General features: G+C 44.8%; 1 protein-coding gene across 2 annotated transcripts; it reads left to right on the top strand.

Moving 5' to 3' along the window:
- The first annotated feature begins 251 nt into the window (after positions 1–251).
- RPL6 (ribosomal protein L6) lies at positions 252–5,845 on the top strand. Of its 2 annotated transcripts, XM_035017039.1 has the most exons (7): positions 252–314; positions 1,213–1,449; positions 1,543–1,641; positions 2,805–2,948; positions 3,709–3,757; positions 4,548–4,732; positions 5,653–5,845. In XM_035017039.1, the coding sequence occupies exons 2-7, from the start codon at positions 1,213–1,215 to the stop codon at positions 5,803–5,805; spliced, it is 867 nt and encodes a 288-aa protein (XP_034872930.1). In that variant the 5' UTR covers positions 252–314; the 3' UTR covers positions 5,806–5,845. The 2 variants fall into 2 exon arrangements, with proteins under 2 accessions (XP_034872930.1, XP_034872931.1); XM_035017040.1 differs by lacking the exon at positions 2,805–2,948.
- Positions 5,846–17,108: the final 11,263 nt, after the last annotated feature.

Raw genomic sequence — 17,108 nt, 5'->3', positions numbered from 1 at the left:
CTACTTACATTGAAAATGGTAGTCCTTTCTAATGTCCTTAGTAAGCAAAATAAAAAGCTGTAATTTATGTCGGCTTCCAAAAATATTTTGAGAATTTTATTGTTCTATAAAGTGAAACATTTCCAAAATGTTCTTCGCTTTTGCCTCTTAGAAGAAGAAAGAGCTCTCCATGGCGGGGGCGGGGTGACTGTCAAAGGAGGAGAAACTACATTTCCCATAATGCCCCAGATCCGGAAGGAAGTGAGATTCAACACCGCCCGTGATTCCTTATAGACCGGAAGCCGGGACCTTAGTTCTCTTTCCCATCTTGCAAGGTAAGAATGGCGGGTCCTCCGTGGAAGACTCGATATCGGGATCCCCAATCCTTCGCCATCCGAATCAGGAGGGTGTCAAGTGGACACCTGCAGGGGTCGGACATGCTCCGGGTCAACTGAGAGGCCTCCCAAACGCTTCCTTTATCTCGCCGGGGTTTGCGCAGGGGCACGAAGAGGGTGAGGTGGAGTGCCGAAGAGGCTCCGGAGCTCCCGGCTGCTTGCCACCCTTCTGGGCTGGGGATACAGGGCCCTTCTGGGGATCCGTAGCGGGGTGGTGGGGCCGCAGGGACCAGGATGACGGCGCGCGCTCCGGAATCGCGGGTTCAGGTTCCAAAAGAGACCGCTGGGTTTGTTTGAGCCACGTTGAGCTTTGGGGCTGAGACCAAGCGCTACTTTGCCTTCTTCCCACGTCTGCGACCGGAAGTCGCCTCTTGGCTTTGCGCTTTTCAGTCTGGCCTGAGTTTGGGCTGGATGTTAGTGTGTGCTCGGCTCCTACGCCGAATTTCTTGAATGAGACAGCAGGCTGAAAAGCGCAAAAGGCCTGGAAGCAAACGGTTTCGGGGTCCCTCCTCGCTGCTTCATAGCTATGGCAGTTTGCTAAGATGTCCACAAAACCGGAATAGTGAACGAATGGAATAGGGACTTCAGACCACTAAATATGTAGCAAACAGATGCAAGATCTCTTCCGATTCTTATAAATTAGCCACTCTGAGGGTTATTGCAGATGTCTGTGGCTTGGGATCTTAAGGGGAGGGGTGAAAGGATGTTACAGCTACTTGGGGGGAGAGGGTGAGGGTTCGTCGTCTCGGAAGCCTATCGATGTACTGTTTAGACACTGCTTTGTCATGGGATAATTGGTGAAATACGTTTCTTTTTATTTTAATGTGTGTACTGATAGATGGCGGGCGAAAAAGCTGAGAAGCCGGATACTAAGGAGAAGAAACCTGAAGCTAAGAAGGCTGACGCCGGTGGCAAGGCTAAGAAGGGTAACCCCAAGGCTAAAACGCCAAAGAAGGGGAAGCCCCACTGCAGCCGAAACCCTGTACTTGTCAGAGGAATTGGCAGATATTCCCGATCGGCTATGTATTCCAGAAAGGCCATGTACAAGAGGAAGTATTCGGCAGCTAAATCCAGGGTGAGGGATGAGGAGAATCGCTGACCGCGACTTAGGTCTTCACCTTAGAAATTTTTGTCTGCCTCTGACTCTGATGCGTTTGTGTCCTGATAGGTTGAAAAGAAAAAGAAGGAGAAAGTTCTTGCTACTGTCACAAAACCAGTTGGTGGTGACAAGAATGGTGGTACCCGAGTGGTTAAACTTCGCAAAATGGTAAGATCTGGAAGAGACCGTAAACGGGAAGCTTGATTGCCGAATACAGTGAGGGGTTTTTTGTGTTCTCGGGTTTTAGAAGTTTGTATTGGCCAGAGATTTACTAATGGAGGATTCTGGGTTTACAGCCAGGCCCCGTAAATATTTGTTGTTTGATCTTAAGTAGAGTTGCTTTTCTGCGCTTTCGTTTCTTCGCCTGTAGAGCAGGAACAAAGGTCTGCCCCACAGTGTGGTGAGAGTTAAGAGGGGCATGAATTCTCAGGTGCTGCCAGGCCTGTAGAACCGCCGTGTACCAGAGCACTGTTGCTTGGCTCATCTATCCCGCACAAGACCCAACACTTCCTCAGCGTTTGCTCTCTAATTTCCGTTAGGGAAATATTCCCAGATGTGTTATGGTCATCACAGTTGAAAACCACTGCCCCAGAGGGGAAGTGGCGCTTCGATTCCTTGTCACTGTTTTTGTGGGCCTGGTTTTTCTATTAGGAACTAATGTTTGTGGTCAGAGCAGGAGGTTATTGTGAGTTACTTGTCATACACTTAATAGTCTTTGTGTGGGGTCCTGGTTTTACAATAAATGAACTGGTGGTCCTGATCTGAGCTGTGTTTTGTTTTTCTTTGTGCATGACATGGTAGTGATGTACGTTAATGTGGAGGATGTGAATACAGTGGAAGAACAAGCCATGCCTCCTTCATAATCTCCAAAATATGTGTCAGACATGTTTCTGGAGAAGTACAGTTTAGGTTAAGGTCAGGGAGCCCAGGAGAGCTTGAGAATCACTGCTATACCACAGTGTGTGATGGTAGGACAGTGTATGAGAGCTTGTCTAATTCCAAAGTTTGGGTTAATCCCAAGTCTACAAAGTTAACTTGCTTGATTCTTTCTTTTTTTTTTTTTTAAGATTTTATTTATTTATTAGAGAGAGAGAGACAGTATGAGAGGGGAGGGGGTCAGAGGGAGAAGCAGGCTCCCCGCTGAGCCAGGAGCCGGATGTGGGACTCGATCCCGGGACTCCAGGATCATGATCTGAGCCGAAGGCAGACGCTTAACCACCTGAGCCACCCAGGTGCCCTGCTTGATGCTTTCTTCTTTGCCTGACCACACAGTTCCTTTAGTTAAATGGATTTCCTCTTGTGTATAAGTGGGACCTATGGATTCCTTACAGCCTAGGTATTACCCTACTGAAGATGTGCCTCGAAAGCTGTTGAGCCACGGCAAAAAACCTTTCAGTCAGCACGTGAGAAAGCTGCGAGCTAGTATCACTCCCGGGACCATTTTGATCATCCTCACTGGGCGCCACAGAGGCAAGGTGAGCAGAGCAGACCCGTCAGCTCAGGTGCCAAGGTGCTTGATGATAACGTGTTCACACTCTGGGTGGAGTTTCTTTATTTACCTATGGTAACTGTAGTTCGCAGGGGGGCTGGTGGGGAGTGAGTGTGTAACAACCAGTAGCCCAGTCACTGGCATAATGTGTTTAGTCCATAGTGTACAATAAATTACCATTTCCCGCTGGTGGGAATACTTACTACAGATGATTTAGATGTCCCTGTAACCCAAAAGTATTTATATTTTTCAGTTATTTCCTTACAATAGTTTTGCAGGGATAGAACTACTGAGTTAAAGAATGTTAATTTTTTTATTGTTAGAAGTAATCGTTGCTCATTATAAACAAGCACACAAAAATAGTGCTCATATCCAAGGGTCACCCCTGTTGGTAGTTTGGTATATTTGATTCCAGAGTTGCTGAGCAGATACATACTGAGAAATTTCCTTTGCCAAATTTAGAAGCCTATGATTTGATTCATTTAGAAGTCTTTTTTTTTTTTTTTTAAGATTTTATTTATTTGCAAGAGAGAGAATGAGAGACAGAGAACATGAGAGGGAGTAGGGTCAGAGGGAGAAGCAGACTCCCTGCTGAGCAGGGAGCCTGATGTGGGACTCGATCCCGGGACTCCAGGATCATGACCTGAGCCGAAGGCAGTCGCTTAACCAACTGAGCCACCCAGGCGCCCTAGAAGTCTTTTTTTTTTTAATCACAAGGATGTCTGACATGTCTGTTTAATTTACAGAGGGTAGTTTTCCTGAAGCAACTGAGCAGTGGCTTGCTACTTGTGACCGGTAAGAAAATCCTTGGATTTTATATTTCTCTGAAATTTGGCTTAAACTTACTTATTTATTTAAAGATTTTATTTATTTGACAGAGACACAGCGAGAGAGGGAACACAAGCAGGGGGGAGTGGGAGAGGGAGAAGCAGGCTTCCCGCCGAGCAGGGAGCCCGATGCAGGGCTCGATCCCAGGACCCCGGGATCATGACCTGAGCCGAAGGCAGACACTTAACGACTGAGCCACCCAGGTGCCCCTGAAACTTGGCATTTTTAAATGTACTTTTGCTCCCACCTACATGAAAGTTCCAGTATTGTGAGATTATGTGCCCCATTTTATTGTCTTGCATATACCTGAGTTCTAAGGGAGCAGGTATTTAAATTTTGTGTGGCCACATAGCACCAAGTGCAGAATGGTTGGCTGTTAACCCCAAGGAATGATCCTGCATAAGACTTGTATTTGGTCTGCCACTTGGAACAAGAGTACATTTGCCAAACAAGTAAAAAGTGAACTGTTCACTCTGGAGAGCAGTGCTTGGTTGAAGTTTGTCAGGGACCTGTGGCTTTGGCCAACGTCTGTGAGTGACTATGCCATCTCCCAGCTTGGGTGACTTAAGATTTGAGGAAGGGGGAGCCTTGGACAAACTGAGATCTTGAAAAAGTCTGGATGCTGGCTGTAAAAGGGCAGTTTGAGATTTCTTCAGCTGAACAGAAAATTCAACACGCCAGCTTTCTTTAAATCCAAAGTCTGTTCTTAAATCTTTGCTTTCTCTTTCCCTCAGTATATTGATTTTTCCCCCCCCAGGACCTCTGTCCCTCAATCGAGTCCCTCTGCGTAGAACACACCAGAAATTCGTCATTGCTACTTCTACCAAAATTGATATCAGCAGTGTGAAAATCCCCAAACATCTCACTGATGCTTACTTCAAGAAGAAGAAGCTGCGCAAGCCCAGACACCAGGAGGGTGAGATCTTCGACACCGAGAAAGAGGTAAGCTTCTCTTTCTGTCTTGGCCTCTGATAGCTCCAGCTTCCCTAGGTGGGAGTGAAAACAAAGTTTTCACAAAGAATTGACAAAGAAAAGTTGTTAATAATGAGGAATATTTGGGGAATAATATCGTTCCAGATGGTGCTACATTCAGTGCCTCTTAATGGCAGCTGAAAGCTCGCTCAGAATCTTTTAAGATTTTATTTGACAGTGATGGGGCGCCTGGGTGGCTCAGTCGTTAAGCGTCTGCCTTCTGCTCAGGTCATGATCCCAGGGTCCTGGGTTCGAGCCCCGCATCTGCTTCTCCCTCTCCCACTCCCCCTGCTTGTGTTCCTGCTCTCGCTGTGTCTCTCTCTGTCAAATAAATAAAATCTTAAAAAAAAAAAAGATTTTATTTGACAGAGAGAGCACAAGCAGGAGGAGCAGCAGAGGGAGAGGGAGAAGCAGGCTCCCCGCCGAGCAGGGAGCCCGATGCGGGGCTCCATCCCAGAAACCTGGGATCATGACCTGAGCCAAAGACATGCTTAACTGACTGAGCCACCCAGGTGCCCCTAACTCTACTGTTCTATTGGGCATTCCCCCCAATATCCTTGTTTATCCTTTTTTTGGGAAGGAGAGGGAAAGAGAATCTTAAGCAGGCTCCGTGCCCACCTCAGAGCCCCTTATGGGGCTTGATCTCACAATGCTGAGATGATGACCTGAGCCAAATAAGGCTGAGATGCTTTACTGACTGGGCCACCCAGGCTCTCGCACCCTTGTTTATCTTTGATACATATTAAAGTAGACAAAAGGAAAAGAGCTACTTAAAAACAAGGTTATACTATTTCACAGCTCTCCAAGGAAAAGATTATCAAAATAGTCCCCGGGAATTGAGTACTTGTGCCCTATTTTTAAATGATTTTCTTTTCTTTTTCTCCCCCTAGAAATACGAGATTACAGAGCAGCGCAAGGTTGATCAGAAAGCTGTGGACTCGCAAATTCTGCCAAAGATCAAAGCTGTTCCTCAGCTTCAGGGCTACCTCCGCTCTGTGTTTTCTCTCACAAATGGAGTTTACCCTCACAAATTGGTGTTCTAAATTTCTTACAAAGAACGTAATTAAATAACTGATCCATTTCCTTTGTGTCTTTTTTAAAATTTTTATCTGCCTAGAGGTGTGGTTTGACTCAGCCAGCTTGTGGGATCTGAACCTCTCCTGAGAGGAGTGGGATTTGGGAGGGTGGTACCAGCTACAATGGGACGTCCTCTGTTTTGGATCAGCATTTTAAGCTTCCTTAGTGTCTGGCTTGTCACCCAGCACCCACCTGTATGAAATAGCACCATTTCCCCGGGCATCACCGAACAGGTCAGTGCTGGACCATGAGGACAAGAAACAACTCTGCTTTTACGGCCACAGACTTTATCCTTCCTTTGACGATTTCTCCCTCGTCGGCCCAACTCCTACTAATCATTGCTCTTAGTCTTGTGTATCTAGTTTTTTATAAGCATACACAGCAAATGAGTATAATGATTTACTATCTCTTTTTTTTTTTTTAAGGCAAAAACCTTGTGTGCTATACATACTGTTAACAGATAACAGTCTGTTTTCAGCATTCCATAAAGTCCATTTTCACTGATGCCCCAGGGTAGTGTACCATTGTATGGATATTTGGGTTTACATCATTTGTTAATTGTATACAAAGTAGTAAATTCAAGTGTGCACACAGATAAGTATCAGGTAAGAATTGTTTAGGGCTGAGTAAGGATTTATGCATTTTAATTTTAGTAGATTGTACTCCTATACAAGAGTGTCCATTTCTCCATGAGCTCCCTTAAAAAACGTCATCAGACTCAGGGCTTTGGCAGTAGATGAGTGGAAGATGGCCCTGGTGGGTTTTTGAAGTTGCTTTTGTTGACCGTTTACATTAGGTGAGAGAATTTTGTGTGTGTTTGTGCGGCATCTGTGCAGTTGGGTAAGCATCACCACCACGAAAGTTCCCTCATGCCCGTAACGTCCGCTCCCACTCCAGGCAGTCCCCGATCGAACTTCTGTTCCTATAGTTTCACTTTTTCAGAATGTCCCACAGTATGCTGCTTAGCATAATGTTCCTGAGATTTGTTCATATCCATGGCTCAGTAGCTCTTGTCCGTTGCTCCAGTAGATCCTTATATCACTGTCCTAAAGTTCACCCAGTGAAAGACATCTGGGTTGTTCAGGATTCCTGGAGATAATGAATAAAGCCACTAACAACATTCACATACAGGTTTTTGTGTGGGTACGTTTTCATTTCTGGTGGGTGAAAACGCAGGATTCCTGGGTTATATGGTCAGTGCATGTGCAACTTTGTAAGAAACTGGCAGACTTTCCCACTTTGTGTTCCACCCGCAACATGTGACAGTTCCAGTTATTCCACTTCTCAGCACTTGGTATTTACGATTTTCCATAATTGAGATATAATTGAATACCGTCAGTGGGTGTACAGTTCAGGGGTGTAACGTAATGATCACTACCATAAGTCTAGTTAACATCCGTCACCATGTGTAGTTAGAAAATCTCGTGACAACTTATAAAATCTGGCAACTTTCAAATGATACAGTATTAGCAGTAGTCCCCATGCTGTATGTTACATCCCCATCCCCATGATTGTCTTAATTCTAGTCTCACCATTAGGTATATAGCATGTGCTCTGATACATTTTTGAAACAAATCCAAACATGCCACTTCTGGCTATGGTCTCTTTAGTGGTTCTTTTTCACTTCCAAAATCATTTTGGCCACAAGGCCCTTGGGCCCATTTCTTAAGCCTACTCTTCCTCTCTGCCCTTCAGACACCAATTAGGGAGTAGATACCCCAGGTTACCCCACTTGTGTCTGACCTGGTTACGTTACAACCCTCATCAAGTTCAATGTTTATGATGACTTGAACAGAACTCAAACACCTGATTGCATTTGTTACTGAAAAGGATACAACTCAAAAGAGCCAAATGGAAGAGCTCTATAGCACAAAGGTAAGGATAGTGGGGGAAGCATGGATTTTGCATGTCCTCTCCAGGCAAGGCTCTCTCCCAGCACCTCTTCACCAACCCGGAAGCCCAACAAACCTTGTTCCTCAAGTTTTTTGTTTTGTTTTTTTCCCCCAAGAGTTTTTGCAGAGCTTAATCTCCAGCTTCTTCTCCACCCCAATCCCAGGCCCACCACCCTGCCCTTCCTTGCCTTAAGTCTAGGGAGGGCTGAAAGTTCCGACCCTATAATCAGTTGGACTTTCTGGTGACCAGCGCCATCTTGAGGCTGGGGTCCTATCTTAAGTCACTGCATTACCATAAACTCAGTTACGATCTAAAGGAGCTTCTTAACAGTAACAAAAGATACCCCTATCACTGGGGAAATTCCATGGGTTTTAGGAGCTCTGCCAGGAACCAGGGACAAAGACCAAATATATATATATTTTTTTTAATGCTTTATTTATTCATAGAGACAGAGGCAGAGGGAGAAGCAGGTTCCCCGCCGAGCAGGGAGCCCGATGCGGGACTCGATCCCAGGACCCTGCGATCATGACCTGAGCCGAAGGCAGACGCTCAAACATCTGAGCCACCCAGGTGCCCCCAAATGTATTTTTGTGTTACATCACATTTCCCATCTCAAGATCTTTAGCTTAATCACACGGGCCAAATTCCTTTTGCCATATGAAGTAACATACACCACGAGTTAGGGATTAGAGCATGGACATAAATTGGGACCATTATTCAGCCTGTGGCACCTCCCAAGCTGTCGTGACCAGGGTCTAGGGCCTGATTCCCAACTAGAGACTAACAAGTGTTGAACAGAGCTCCATGTACTCTGCCATGGGCAGTTCAAAAAAAAAACCTCAAGTACAAAATACATGTGAGGAAAGGCAACAATGTTCTGAATTTCCCCATACATTATGGAAGTATAAGATTGGAATTTCTTTGGGAAAAGGGTGTGGGATAATTCATTCAAAAGATATCCATCAAGTGCAGGTCAACTGGAAACAGTGTAGAGGTTAATGCTAGAGCTTTGGGAATCGAAAAGACTTGGATTTGAATCCTGGCTTTGCTGCTTATTCATTTACCTTTCAGATAATCAATATAATGATAGGAAATGCTACGATTCTGAGTATGTGCTAAGCAGTTAAAGTATATACTTTTTTCTGTATAATTGTTTTACTCTGATAAAATATAACAATATGTACTATTTTAAACCTTTTTAAGTGTGTAGTTACTTTTGAGCAACCATTACCACCATCCATCTCCAGAACTTTTTTGTCATTCCGAACTGAAACCCTGTACCCTTTAATGGCTGACTCCCTATTCCGCCTCTGCCCTAGCCTCTGGTATTCTATTCTACTTGGTCTCTAGAATTGGACTATTTTATTTTTTTAAAGATTTTATTTATTTAGTTGACAGAGAGAGACACGGTGAGAAAGGGAACACAAGCAGGGGGAGTGGGAGAGGGAGAAGCAGGCTTCCCGCTGAGCAGGGAGCCTGATGTGGGACTCGATCCCAGGACCCTGAGATCATGACCCGAGCTGAAGGCAGACGCTTAACGACTGAGCCACCCAGGCACCCCTAGAATTGGATTATTTTATGTACCTCACATACAGTATTTCTATCTGGCTTATTTCACTTTGCATGATGTCTTCAAAGTTCATCCATGTTGTATCACGTGTCAGTACTTTACTCCTTTTTATGGCTGAATCATATTCCATTGCTTGGATATATTACATTTTGTTAACTCATTCACCCATGGATGCAGATTTGGGTTGTTTAACCCTTTTGGCAACCGTGAATAAAGCTGCTGTGAACATTGATACACAGATATTTATTCAGGTCCCTGCTTTCAATTATGTTTGGTATATTAGAAGTGGAATTGCTTGGGGGTGCCTGGCTGGCTCAATTGGTAGAGCATGCAACCCTTGATCTTGGGGTTGTGAATTCAAGCCCCGCTTTGGGTGTAGAGATTACTTAAAATTTTTTTTAAAAAGAGTACCTTGAGGGACACCTGGGTGGCTCAGTCGTTAAGCGTCTGCCTTCGGCTCAGGTCTTGATCCCATGGTCCTGGGATCGAGCCCCGCATCGGGCTCCCTGCTCGGCAGGAAGCCTGCTTCTCCCTCTCCCACTCCCCCTGCTTGTATTCCCTCTCTCACTGTGTCTCTCTCTGTCAAATAAATAAATGAAATCTTAATAAATAAATAAATAAATAAATAAAAGAGTACCTTGAGAGCTTGTTTGGCGGTTCTAGCTGGGTAGCGCAGCTACTCGTATACCCTTGACCAAAGAACGGCCCTCCTCTATCGGGGAAGGCCGTCCTCTTCGACCGAGCGCGCAGCTTCGGGAGGGACGCACATGGAGCAGTGAGGGAGGAAGGGGACACCCGCCTAGCCAGCCAGATACCTTAAGAGCCTCTGTAAGCCGGCTACTGGCAAGTGATAGCACCGCGGAGCACAAAGTTGGAACTTTAAGAAGTCTGCTCTGGTGAGAGACATAGCTCAGGCTGCTAAGCGGGGGCGGGACCCTCGCTGGGACAGTGTGGTCTCAGGATCCCCGGGGTCACAGAAAGACCGGGAGTGCCTGAGTGTGGCAGAGCTCCAGGCATCGGAGCGGGGAAGCCGGCTGCAAACAACGAGCGCAGGAGTGGGCTCCCAGCTTGGGGTTGTCATAAACCGTGAACCACGGCACAGTCAGGTGACTGCTCTCCGAGCAGGGGCCCAACAAGCGGCAGAACTGGCGAGACCTCCCCCCATCCTCCCCTGGGAGGAGCGGTGCAGGAGCTCACCACAGGAGTCTGCTGGGTTTGGAGACTCCAAACGGGGTCATGCGCCAGAGATAGAAACGCTTGATCACAGGCTGGGTGAACACGAAGTGCAGACAGAGACCAGGGAGACAGGAGTGATTGCTTTTCTCTGAGGGCACATTGAGGACTGGGGCCCCGAGCTTTTGGCTCCAGGGCCAGAGATTGGGTGGCTGCCATTTTCATTCTCATCCTCTAAAGCTGCATGGAAAGCCTTCAGGGAACATGGGCCACATAGAGCAAACCAGAGATTACTTAGCCTGCCCCCCTCGCCCCCCGCAAGGGCAGCACAATTCCGCCCAGGCAGAGACACTTGAGAATCAACTCAACAGGCCCCTCCCTCAGGAGATCAGCAAGAACATCCAGTCAAGGGCGCCTGGTGGCTCAGTTGGTTAAGCGACTGCCTTCGGCTCAGGTCATGATCCTGGAGTCCCTGGATCGAGTCCCGCATCGGGCTCCCTGCTCGGCGGGGAGTCTGCTTCTCCCTCCGACCCTCCCCCCTTTCATGCTCTCTCTCTCAAATAAATAAATAAAATCTTAAAAAAAAAAAGAACATCCAGTCAAGACCAAGTTTACTGATCAATGAGAATTGCAAAACTCCAGCACATAGAATTCATGGATTTTCCCCATGATTCTTTAGTCTTTAAACATTAATTTTTTTTAATCTTTTTTCAAAAAGAAAGAGAAAGGACCCAAATAAATAAAATCATGAATGAAAGAGGAGAGGTCACAACCAACACCAAAGAAATACAAACAATTATAAGAGCATATTATGAGTAACTATATGCCAACAAATTAGGCAATCTGGAAGAAATGGACGCATTCCTAGAGATGTATAAAACAAAACTGAAACAGGAAGAAATAGAAAACCTGAACAGACTGATAACCAGCAAGAAAACTGAAGCAGTAATCAGGGGCTCCTGGGTGGCTCAGTCGTTAAGCATCTACCTCCAGCTTAGGTCATGATCCAGGGTCCTGGGATGGAGTCCCACATCGGGCTCCCTGCTCAGTGGGAAGCCTGCTTCTCCCTCTCCCACTCCCCCTGCTTGTGTTCCTTCTCTTGCTGTGTCTCTCCCTGTCAAAAAAGAAATAAAATCTTTAAAAAAAAAAGAAAATTGAGGCAGTAATCAAAAATCTCCCCACAAACAAGAGCCCAGGGCCAGATGGCTTCCCAGGGGAAATATACCAAACATTTAAAGAAGAATTATTTAAATAATTCTGAAGCTGTTCCAAAAAATAGAAATGGAAGGAAAACTTCCAAACTCTTTCTACGAGGCCAGCATTACCTTGATCCCAAACCCAGACAAAGACCCCACCAAAAAGGAGAATTATAGACGAATATCCCTGATGAACATGGATGTAAAAATTCTCACCAAAATAGTAGCCAAGAGGATCCAACAGTCCATTAAAAGGATTATTCACCACGACCAAGTGGGATTTATTCCTGGGCTGCAAGGGTGGTTCAACATCCACAAATCAATGTGATACACTACATAAATAAGAGAAAGGATGAGAATCATATGATCCTCTCAATAGATGCAGAAAAAGCATTTGAAAAAGTACAGCATCCTTTCTTGATTAAAACTCTTCACAGTTTAGGGATAGAGGGAACATACCTCAATATCATAAAAGCCATCCATGAAAAACTCACAGCAAATATCATCCTCAATGGGGAAAATCCGAGAGCTTTTCACCTAAGGTTAGGAACACGGCAGAGATGTCCACTATCATTACTGCTATTCAACATAGTACTTGAAGTCTTAGCCTCAGCAATCAGACAACAACAAAAAAATATAAGGCATCTGAATCAGCAAAGAAGCCAAACTCTAACTCTTTGCAGATGACTCAATACTCTATGTGAAAAACCCGAAAGATTCCACCCCCAAATTGCTAGAAATCATACAGGAATTCAGCAAAGTGGCAGGTTATAAAATCAATGCACAGAAATCAGTTGCATTTATATACACTAACAATGAGACAGAAGAAAGAGAAGTTAAGGAGTTGATCCCATTTACAATGGCACCCCAAACCAGAAGATACCTAGGAATAAACCTAACCAAAGAGGTAAAAGATCTGTACTCAGAAAGCTATTGAACACTTATGAAAGAAATTGAGAAGACACAAAGAAATGGAACAATGTTCCATGCTCATGGATTGGAAGAACAAATATTGCTAAAATGTCTATGCTACCTAGAGCAATCTACATATTTAGTGCAATCCCTATCAAAATACCATCAATATTTTTCACAGAGCTGGAACAAATAATCCTAAAATTTGTATGGAACCAGAAAAGACCCCAAATAGCCAGAGGAAGGTTGAAAAAGAAAACCAAAGCTGGTGGCATCACAATTCCAGACTTCAAGCTCTATTACAAAGCTGTAATCATTAAGACAGTATGGTACTGACACAAAAACAGACACATAGATCAATGGAACAGAATAGAGAACCCAGAAATGGACGCTCAACTCTATGGTCAACTAATCTTTTTTTTTTTTTTTAAGATTTTATTTATTTATTTATTAGAGAGCAAGTGAGAGAGAAACAGCATGAGAGAGGAGAGGGTCAGAGGGAGAAGCAGGCTTCCCGCAGAGCAGGGAGCCCAATGTGGGACTCGATCCCAGGACCCTGGGATCATGACCTGAACCGAAGGCAGTCGCCCAACCAACTGAGCCACCCAGGCGCCCTATGGTCAACTGATCTTTGACTAAGCTGAAAAAATAGCCAATGGAAAAAAGACAGTCTCTTCAACAAAAGGTGCTGGGAAAATTGGACAGCCACATGCAGAAGAATGAACCTGGACCATTTCCTTACACCATACACAAAAATAGACTCAAAATGGATGAAAGACCTCAATGTGAGACAGGAATCCATCAAAATCCTAGAGGGGAACAGAGACAGCAACCTGTGTGACCTCAGCCGCAGCAACTTCTTGCTAGACATGTCTCCAAAGGCAAGAGAAACAAAGGCAAACATGAACTATTGGGACTTCATCAAGATAAAAAGCTTTTGGGGGCACCTGGGTGGCTCAGTTGGTTAAGCAGCTGCCTTCAGCTCAGGTCATGATCCCAGGGTCCTGGGATCGAGCCCCACATCGGGCTCCCTGCTCAGCGGAGAGCCTGCTTCTCCCTCTCCCTCTGCCTGCCACTCTGCCTACTTGTGCTGTCTCTCTGTCAAATAAATAAATAAATAATATGTTTAAAAAAAAAAGATAAAAAGCTTTTGCACAGCAAAGGAAACAGTCGACAAAACCAAAACACAGCCGACAGGATGGGAGAAGATATTTGCAAATGACATATCAGAGAAAGGGTAGTATTCAAAATCTATGAAGAACTTATCAAACTCAACACCTAAAGAACAAATAATCTAATCAAGAAATGAGCAGAAGACATGAACAGACATTTCTCCAAAGAAGACATCCAAATGGCCATAGACACATGAAAAAATGCTCAACATCACTTGGCATCAGAGAAATACAAATCAAAACCACAATGAGATACCACTTCACACTAGTCAGAATGGCTAAAATCAAGAAGTCAGGAAAGGACAGATGTTGGCGGGGATGCAGAGAAAAGGGAACCGTCCTACACTGTTGGTGGGAGTGCAAGCTGGTGCAGCCACTCTGGAAAACAGTATGGAGGTTCCTCAAAAAGTTGAAAATAGAGCTACCCTCCAACTCGGCAACTGCACTACTAGGTATTTACCCCAAAGATACAAATGTAGTGATCCGAAGGGGCACCTGCACCCCAATGTTTATAGCAGCAATGTCCACAATAGCCAAATTATGGAAAGAGCCCAGATGTCCATCAACAGATGAAAGGATACAGAAGATGTGGTATATATACACGATAGAATACTACTCAGCCATCAAAAAAAAAAGAAAAGAAAAGAAAAGAAATCTTGCCATGTGCAAATACGTGGATGGAACTAGAGGGTATTATGCTAAGTGAAATAAGTCAATCAGAGAAAGACAATTATCATATGATCTCACTGATAGGCGCCTGGGTGGCTCAGTCGCTAAGCGTCTGCCTTCGGCTCAGGTCTTGATCCCATGGTCCTGGGATTGAGCCCCACATCGCATGAGCCCCGCATCGCATCAGGCTCCCTGCTCCGCAGGAAGCCTGCTTCTCCCTCTCCCACTCCCCCTGCTTGTGTTTCCTCTCTCGCTGTGTCTCTCTCTGTCAAATAAATAAATAAAATCTTTAAAAAAACAAAAAAGAACATGGGTTTAAAAAAAAAAAAAAGAGGGCGCCTGGGTGGCTCAGTTGGTTAAGCGACTGCCTTCGGCTCAGGTCATGATCCTGGAGTCCCAGGATCGAGTCCCGCATCGGGCTCCCTGCTCGGCAGGGAGTCTGCTTCTCCCTCTGACCCTTCCCCTCTCATGCTCTCTATCTCATTCTCAAATAAATAAATAAAATCTTTAAAAAAAAAAAAAGAAACAAAACAGAGGATCATAGGGGAAGAGAAGAAAAAATAAAACAAGATGAAACCAGAGAGGGAATCAAACCATAAGCGACCCTTAATCATAGGAAACAAACTGAGGGTTGCTGGAGAGGAAGGGGGGGCGGGGGTGGAGTGATGGGGTAACTGGGTGATGGACATTAAGGAAGGCATGTGATGTAATGAGCACTGTATATTATATAAGACTGATGAATCACATCCTGTACCTCGGAAACCAATAATACATTATATGGTAATTAAAAAATAAAATTAAATTTAAAATAAAATTTAAAAAGTACGTAAAAAAAGAAGTGCAATTGCCTGATTATATGGTAATTATATGTTTAGTTTCTAGTTTCTTGAGGAACAGCCATACTGCTTTTCACATTAAGATATATACTTTTAACTCTCTTAATACTACCACCATAGCAAGGAGGTTCTTGTATTTTCATTATCATTCCCATTTTACAGATGGGAAGACTAAGGCACAGAGAGGTTAAGTAACTCCTCCAAATGCGATGAACCTGGATTGTCTGGCCCTTGGACCCATCCTCCTAACCATGTCCTCTATCACCTCTCAAATTATTAAAGCAGAGACTTGGTTCAATTAATCTCCCTACCTATGGACTTCCCTATAAAAGATGACCTGGTGTTAATTCATTTAGTGATTCTTCAACTCTGTATTAAGCACTGACTATGTGCCAAGCATTGTGCTAGACATTATGTATCTTACAGTCTATCAAGGGAGAGAAGGCACCAAAATTTTTATTACGAATTATTCAATTGCAGTTAAGGACTACTAAAAGAGGCAGACCTGTGATGTTTGGGGGTGGGGAGGGCAGGGACGATCTCTGTGAGGTAGCTGAGACCTGAAGGATGAATAGGAGTTTGCCAACCTACCCAGGTGGGGAAGTGCATCTAGGCTGGCGATCAGGAAGTATAAAGGCCAAGAGGTAGGAACAATTATACAATTGGTAAAGAAATGGAAAGAAGCCAGGGTGACTTTCTTAGATCACCATGGACACTAGTCTAAGACGAGGTGAAGAAGCAGCCGAGGGGTAGGAGCATAGGGAGCATGTAGTACATGTAAATCATAAAACCACAGTGTGGGTGAATGTGTGAAGTTTTTTTTGCACAGCATCTTCAGATTCCCTAAGCAGGAAAACCCTTTATGAAGCAACTACTTTATTCCAAGCACCATGCCAGGCACTAGGGAATTAGGGATTAACCATAAAAAAAAAAAAAAAAAAAAAAAATCTCAGTATCGTCAGTGGCTGACTAACAATAAAAAGGCATGTATTCATCCCTCCTGGGTCTGCGGGTAGGCTGTGGGTTGGTTTTACTTCAGGACAGGGATCTGTGGGGCTCAGCTCCAGGCCATGTGCTGGTAGCTCAGGTCTGCCACATGTCTCATTTGGGGACCAACAACTCCCAAAGCACAAACAGATTTAACCTCTGCTCACATCACATCTGCTAAAACTCCATCGGCCAAAGGATGTCACATGGCCAACCCCAACCTCAATAGGGAGGGGAAATCTACTTGACCTGCTCTGATGAGAAGTCTGGAAAGTCCCTCCATTAGTGTCCTGGGCTGTGGTAACAAAGTACCACTAACTGGGTGGTTTATTTATTTTTTTAAAGATTTTATTTATTTATTTGACAGAAAGAGACACAGCGAGAGAGGGAACACAAGCAGGGGGAGTGGGAGAGGGAGAAGCAGGCTTCCTGCTGAGCAGAGAGCCCGATGCTGGGCTCGATACCAGGACCCTGGGATCATGACCTGAGCCAAAGGCAGATGCTTAATGACTGAGCCACCCAGGCGCCCCTAACTGATGTTTAAAACAACAGAAATCCAATCCCAAGGTTCAGGAGGCTGGAAGTCCAAATTCTTGGGTATCAGCAGGGTTTATTCCTTCTGGAGGCACTTAGGAAGAATCTGTTCCATGCCTCACTCCTAACTTTTGGTGGTTGCTGTCAATCCTTGGCGTTCCTTGGCTTATGGAGGTGTCACTCCAATCTCTGCCTCTGTTGTCACATGGTCTTCTTCCCTCAATGTCTCCTCTGTGTCTCTGTGTCCAAATGTTCCTCTTCTTATAAGGTCATCAGTCTTTGGATGAAGGCCCCCTCCTCAACCCCACTCAATCTAGTATAACATAA

This window comes from Mirounga leonina, unplaced genomic scaffold, assembly GCF_011800145.1.
Source record: "Mirounga leonina isolate KUSES-001 unplaced genomic scaffold, KU_Mleo_1.0 Mir_171, whole genome shotgun sequence".
NCBI lineage: Eukaryota > Metazoa > Chordata > Mammalia > Carnivora > Phocidae > Mirounga > Mirounga leonina.
The sequence above is the reverse complement of the archived record's forward strand: the minus strand, read 5'-3'. Positions and strand labels throughout refer to the sequence as shown.